The sequence below is a fragment of the Halyomorpha halys genome, unplaced genomic scaffold, assembly GCF_000696795.3.
Source record: "Halyomorpha halys isolate HHAL.00 unplaced genomic scaffold, Hhal_1.1 Scaffold326.1, whole genome shotgun sequence".
NCBI classification, from domain to species: Eukaryota; Metazoa; Arthropoda; class Insecta; order Hemiptera; family Pentatomidae; genus Halyomorpha; species Halyomorpha halys.
In genome coordinates this window covers 962,666-970,534 of record NW_027106117.1, presented here as the reverse complement: position 1 = coordinate 970,534, position 7,869 = coordinate 962,666, and the positions used below count along the sequence as shown (strand labels likewise).

General features: G+C 26.4%; 1 protein-coding gene across 1 annotated transcript in view; it reads left to right on the top strand.

The window, feature by feature from the left end:
• Window positions 1–231: 231 nt before the first annotated feature.
• Window positions 232–7,869, top strand: part of LOC106681318 (legumain) — a 26,188-nt gene continuing 18,550 nt past the window's right edge. The window contains exons 1-3 of the mRNA XM_014421570.2: window positions 232–308; window positions 6,122–6,249; window positions 6,434–6,531. Of these exons, the coding sequence (XP_014277056.1) occupies window positions 236–308; window positions 6,122–6,249; window positions 6,434–6,531 (299 nt within the window). The 5' untranslated portion in view covers window positions 232–235. The remainder of the gene's footprint in view (window positions 309–6,121; window positions 6,250–6,433; window positions 6,532–7,869) is intronic.

Sequence of the window (7,869 nt, the reverse complement as noted above, 5' to 3'; positions counted from 1 at the left end):
TTCCTCAAGATATAATTTTTTTTTTAGGGGTGAAGTTTGGTTGGAAATTGAACGTAACAATCAAAACACTTGAATATAACGAATAATGATTAAAAATAAGATGATGAAACGATCGAACAATTATGAAATTGTAATTGATTTTACACACTTAATTATTATGAACCTGTAAACTTAAAAGAATTGCTTTCGAATAATCACTTAAGATTAGATTGATGTTGTTGATAGCCGAACAAGTATGTATACATGTCTGTGTATATATATCCCAGACACATTAACGATCTTACACATTCGTCGGCTGGAAATGAAAGGTACGCATTGAAATTTTCAATTTTCTTCTCTGTGTATTTTTCTATCATAACTTTGGTAATTAATTCATGACAAAAGATATCGTCTTTATTAATCAATGTGATTGGTTATAATTTTTTTTTAAAGATTCTTTTATTTTTTTTTTAATTGTTTAATATTACGATTTACCGATGAAATTACAACTTCTGTAAAACTGGTTTTAATTATTTACATGAAACTAGGGACCTATTTTAGTAAACTTGGATTATTTATTGAGGAAAATGATTAGGAACAGGAAGTATTTTTTTTTTTTTTTTTTTTAGATTTTAGTCCTTAGGTCCACATTCCTAGCCACAGTAGCCCAACAGTCTCCTACTTTTTGGACTATCTCATCTCACCACCTTGTAATTGGTCTTTCCTTCCTTCTCTTGTGTCCCCTTGGTATCCATTTAGTTGGGCTTTGATATAAAGTATTTAATGTATAGGTCTAAACATTCCGGAAAATCTCCAAGCGGTGATCTCTTAACAGTAGTTGGCAGCTGTTGCAAGAAGATTCGGTTTCGAAACTTAAGCTTCTCGGAACATATTTATAATTATTAAACAATTTTTTTATAATGATTCTATAATAAAGGCTGTTATTTAATATATGGACTTTTAACGTTGAATATTTCAAATATTATTAAGGAGAGCTTGAGACTTAAATGGATACAATTTATTTTATTTTCATAAAAAATGTGTTACTATTATCATAATATCAATACGCAATTTCTTACATCAATAGTATTTTATTTTATAATTTAAAAAATTATTAATATATAATTATGAGCTATGAAAATTTTAAAAATTAATTGGAATTGCAGGGATAATTTTTTTTTTTACTTCAGCTCTTTTCTTCGTTTAAATTAAAAGGGAAATCCAAATTACGAAACAATTATAAAAGTTTCTCCATCTGTATAATATTTAAAGATTTTATAATGAGTTGAGAATTTTTTTTTTTTTTTATGTTGTTTATTGCTATTTACAACTGTACATTATAATACATTTAGTAAATCTGATCTAAGTTAAATTGGAGTGTTACAGGCGTGTAGAGAAACTACCCATTGGTAGCACTCTAATGACATTTTACATTAGCATGTCTCGTGGCCATCTTCTTTTCAGGCGCCTCGGAGGATTGTCAGGAATGGAAGAGGATGCAAGGTTAGAAACTAGGGGGTTTGAGTGGTTAGGAAGTTTATAATGGAAGGAGTGATATCTGGTTCGGGCTACATCGGTTATATAGGGAACATTAAGGTCTTTATGTATGAGTTTATTTGTGACAAAGTAAGGAGCATTGAGGATTTTATGAAGGATTTTGGATTGTAAGGATTGAGTTGAGAAATATAATTTTTTTTTTATGCAAGTTTTCGAAGTAAAATAATTTGCGTGAAAAATATAACTATCCTTAAAATGAGAATATAAAATATAAAAAAATATACTAACACTTAAAATGAATCGATCTTTCGTACTCATATTCATATTAGAATATTTTTTTAATATTGAGCTACTGTACTTCTTGCACGATCTAATTCATTGTTATAAATAAAAGAAAACATAATAACTTAATTAAAATACAAAATTTCATTATATTTATATCTTCTATTAATATAATATAATAAAGTAAAGGTAATTACTTTTATATATTTGTAAAAATTGATGAATTATAAAAATATTATATAATTATCGTTTCCTTCATTATGAAATTCTGTTCTTTTTTTTTTTTTTTAAATAAAGGTATGTTTTCAACATGGAGTCATCCCAAAACGTTGAAAAAACCTATCATAAATTAATAAAATATATGATGACAATGGTTGCTTAATTTTGTTCAACTAATTGTAACCTCTGTTAAATTAATTTATACTTATTTGAAAATATATATATATATATATATATTGTTGGCTGAAAACATTAATATTATTCAACTATTCCCTTATAATTAAAGAAAATAATACTTTTAGCCCATTATTTCACAATTCGTGATGAGCAACGGGGTGTGTTTTATCAGAAATAAATGAGTAGAAACCGAGAAAACCTATCACCATGGTTTGCTTTCTTAGAAGTAATACAATTCAAAACTCAAATTTTACTAAGCAAATGTTACTTATTTAAATACTATTTATGATCCTGTAAATATAAATATAACATAGATGAAAAACAAGCAAATAAACAATTCTGTATCACTAGAAAAAAAATTCATTTTCGTCTGTCCATTTCATTTACTTCAGTTCTGGTGTGGTTGGAAATTAAATTATATATGTTTATTATTAATTTAGAATGACACTCGAGAGCTAGTGTAATGAACAGACTATGGCAACAAATTGTTTTTCAACTGTCAACATTGTCTTTGTATAGTTGCTTGAATACGTTGCTGAAGTTGCAGGGATTTAAAAATTAACATTTTCACTAATAAAGATTGTTTTTTAATTGTTTAGTTTTTCATTTGAAGATTAAAGCATCGAAAATTCATAAATATTATACTTCATAATAAATCTTTCATTCTTATGTGGTAAAACTATAATAATGAAAATATATCATCTACCCATACATATTATGTTACATAAAACATCACATTAAAATTTACCTTTGAGTATTTTTAGTGTCTAAATTACTTATCGACTTTATAGTTTCTAAAGCCTCACGTAATTCCCCATCATTTATTTATTTTATTTTTTTAACTGTCAGTTTATATTCAGACATTAAGATCACTGCATACAAATGTAACAAGACAACAAAGATACTAATTTAAGTCAAATTGACCTATAATTATTTATTATATTAATACTAATGCTGTGATCGGCCATCTTGATATTTACATCAGGAGTAATTCGATTTACAATTAAATGTTTCACGAATATTGACCGAAATAAGATACATTATTTTATTCTATTCTACCTAAAAAAAACTTCTCAGGATCGGTGAATTTTACATCAATGGTTTTCATAATTTGTTCATCTATTTTCAAACTATTTAGTCCCCCATAAAACTTATAAAAATCAAAATATCTGTTTCGCTTAATATTAAAATATACTTCTTTGATTCGTTTTGTATTTTTTTTTTCTCTCGATCGCAATGTGGAACTTTCCAACGAATATGTTGATAAGCCATTATGCAATTCCTATTATCAATCATGCTTAAATTAAACTAATTAAAAAATAATGTATTATGTAATATGCAGTTGTAAATTTCAATAAAGTTATTAAAAAAAAAAAAATTGCACCTGAGTGTGAATGATGAATGTTATGGATCAAGTACCGAACTCAAGACTCTTGAGTTATATATTGGTACAGATTTTTTAATCCAACTCAATACTCATAAAACCATTTTGCACAGAAACTCAATACACTATTTTTTTAAAAATTGCTTTTAGTAATTTATCATTTATTTCATTACACTCTTTCTATGTTGCATAATTGGCACTAATGACTGCATAATTGCTAATCGATATAATCGGTGGTGAGTTTAACTTATATTAAAATATATAAGATCTAACAGATATTTGTATTTTGAAAGAAATAAAAAGTTCAAAGTTTTTTAGATATAATAATGTGTAAAACAAATACTGGATGATATTTAATCCAGTATACATTATGACAACTAATTACCAACAAATTTAATTTTAGTTATGGCATACCTAATTTTTGTTGATTTTCATCAGTTCGTCGAAATCAATGTTTTTATTTTTTTAAGTCCTATGTGGGATAAAGTTTGTTGGAAAGTACGTGTGCTTCTAATTATGAAAATATTGTTTTTAATTGTTGACACTGGAAATTTATTTTCAGGCTGTTCAGAATAAATACTTGTTTGATTTTCGTCATTATTAATTAAGCATTTAACAGAAAATTGATTAATAAATTTCAGGATGCTCAAAGTTTTATATTCGTAATGATTTTCAAATAAACATTTATCGACTTGACCAATACTGTTTAAAACCAGGTGTAAAGACATTAGTATGTCTTTAAACCTAGTTTTAAATATCTTGTTCAAATTAACAAATCCCCTAGGTATTTATTTTCTTAATTTAAAATCAAATTTAAAATATTTTTTTCAATTTTATTATATTTTTTTCTGCAATGCCGATAACATGGCAGTGATTTATTATTTATATTTCTTATTTTTGATTACATCTATATTTGAATACTTCTCATTTCACCAAACAAATCATTAAAATAATCTTTGATTTATAACTTCATTAAAAAAAATACCCATAGTACCAATTTCAAACACATTTATGACCGAAAAATCTAAAATAATAGAAACAGTAGATAATAATCACAAACATAAAATAATATAATCAATTTATATTATCAAAAATTTAAACAATATATGTAATTTACAAACTGATGTGAAGGTATAAACATATATTTTGCAAATATTATTGAAAAACTAAAACTCTGGAGTGATACGAATTAAAGTTTTAAACTAAACACATTGTAGCAGTACTGCAACCTTCCAGACTTCCAAACAACAAAACTATCACCGCCTCCTCTAAATTCCAACCCTTATTAAATTTATGATGTAGAGTATTGGTGGTCTAGTAAATTAAGGCAGCTGAGAAAAAATGTAGATATGTAAATTATATGATGGTTATATTTAATGTTTTAGGTTCACAACTTCATTTTGTTTTATATAAGATGTATAGTTTTATTATTGGCTAGAGCTCAGATTTTCTTAAATTTCTTTCTTTTTTTTTTAAGTTACATAGTTTATCTTCTTATTTAAAAACAATTTTGATCCTTTTCTCAACTCTTCTTTCAAATTCTTCTTTCTAGTTTGCAAAGGTAAATGATAGAAAGAAAAGTGGTTAATAAAAGTTTTAAATTTAGGATAAGAATTATATAGAATCAATTAAATGGGACAAAGGCAATTAGCCGGCAATTTTAAAAATTTTAAAGGAAAAAATGAAAACAAAATAGAGGTATCCTTGAAAATGGCTTAAGTGGTCGAAACGTTGGAAGTTTAAAATGAATAAAGTTGAGAAAAAGGATCAAAATTGTTTTTAAATAAGCTAAACCACTCTCAAACAAATATATTAATAAAAAATTATCTAGTTTATGTTCTTTTAAGCATCCTCAATAAAGTGTATTTGATGAGTGGAAGTAAATTGCTTTTTTTATTTCATAATAAATATACAAACTAAAGGTAATAATAGTATAGTATTAATAATACTTGCAGGACTAAATATTAGGCATGGACTTCTGATTTAGTAAGCCTAGAAACATAACCTTCTCTAGCTTGGAAGTTCGATTCCATGCATTTGTACTAGAATGTGCAAATTAATTTTTTGTTTCTAAGGATGACGTGTTAGCCGAAACGTAGAACATTTTGTTTATTAATTAAAATGAATGAAATACTCTTGACTCTAAAAAATAAAAAAATATTTCTCACAACTGCATTATCTCTTATCAAAAAGATAATTTAAAAAATTTATATATATAAATAATGAGAATTAAGAGTTAAACAATTTCTTGGAAAATTTGTTTTTTATATTTTTATATTTTTAAAAGTCAGAATAATACGGTTTGAGGGGCAACCAAGTATTCTTGCGTACATGGTCAGACAGATTTTGTTTTAAGAAAATGCAGACACAAGTGCTTTTAAATCACAAAATATCTTTGTTTGGGAATAATTACGTTACTAAGAATACGTAAGGCTATATTTTAATGAGATGTTATATTCATAGTTTAGGTAGAAAATATATTTTAATTATTACCACTCGTCCAAGCTATAATTAGTTATTAATTATACTTATAGATTAATTAATTTGCAAAAAAAGTTATCATTAACATTTAACTTTTCACAGGATATCTGTCAATCTTGTGTTTGGTCGCGGGGCTCAGCTTCGCTCTGAGCGAAGACGTCCTATTTGGACCAAATACTTGGGCTGTTCTGGTTGCTGGTTCTAGTGGCTGGTACAACTACAGGCATCAGGTATTTCAATTTTATGAAATGAATAGTAATTAATTAAATTTCTAACCAACTTCTGTAATAACACTAAATTTACAAGAAGAAATAAACATGTTGTCCTTTACCAGTGATTTACAGATATTGTAATAATTTATGAATTTTCTTTCAATAAAAGTATAGGAATTCTTAATTTATTTTGTATGTACAGGCTGATGTCTGCCATGCGTATCAAGCCCTTATTGCCAAAGGTATTCAGAAGGAGAAAATTATAACCCTCATGTACGATGACATCGCTAACAACGAAGAGTAAGTAATGAATCATTTATATGCTTCTTAGTTCAGAAATATTGTTTTATGATAGTATATAAGCATATCTTTCATGTTTAAGAGATGTTCGAAATTATGATAATGAAAAATTACAGTTATTAATACTTATCTATAAATGAAAATCAGAGTTGATTAGCAGTTTTAAAGGATGGAAAACTTAATTGCGTTATAAACTCCCTTAAATTTATAAATTATAATGTAGTGTGATTCTTACCACACATACTAGCGAATCTCGTAGAAAACACATACTTTTTCCAAAACAATTTTTTGTCTCTAAAATATTAATGTCGTCAAAATAGATTAGCAAAATCCATATTGCCTGGATCCTCGTGTATATATTGACTTAAGATATCAATCTAGTGATTGGAGCAGGGATTCGGTGGATGAGAAAATGTTTAATGGAAATTTATAAATGAACTGGAAATTCCTTAATTTAAATTTTTTATGGTATATTTTATTTTTACTATTGACAAAAGGAAAACATTTCGAGTCTATTTTATGAAGCTCTCTGAACTGGTGTACAAATGAGAATTTATATTTTTTAAAAATCTGTAATATTTATGGCTTGTAAATTGTGGTTTATTATATACTTTTTATATTGACAATTTATTTCATTGTAGAACTTTAGAAGCAATAAATGTATACAATTTTAAGTGGGATTAAATTTAGGGCATTTCATCCCGGGCCGCAGAAGTCTAATTTACTCAAATATTTTCATTGTTTTATTTAATTATAAACTAAACTTAGTCTTTAACTATCCTTAGTTTAATTTGTTTAAACTCACTTTTATAAACGTCAACCCTCATAGCTGCAGGGGTGCTCGTTCGATTTCGGCTTGTGTAGATTGACTTTTACTTCGTCAACCCTCGAAGGTTTTTATAAAATAATAATTAATAAATGAAGAGGACAAAGAAATTTTCCAATTTAATAGCTTATGTTGATATAAATCTCTAATTATTTAATGTTATAGTTACATTATCAAAAGATGAGAGTTTCATCTTTTCAAAATAGATGGGCTATAAATTTTCTTGTTGTAGTAATTGACTGATGTTCAAGCTGTAAAATAACTAATTCCCTTCTCTCTAAGTTCGAAAGAGATATTAAAGAGTTGAAACTTAAAATTTCTAAACTGTTTAATGCAACTATTAATTAACTTAGTGTTGTAACTAAACATTCATGAAGATGGTAGGAGGATATCATTGCAATGTGTTGTTTTACAACAGTTATTTCCTAAATAATTCAACAACACTATCCAAATTATAGTCTCAAAACATTTATTTCATTCACATGTCCAACGTTTCGGCCAATTCGGCCATC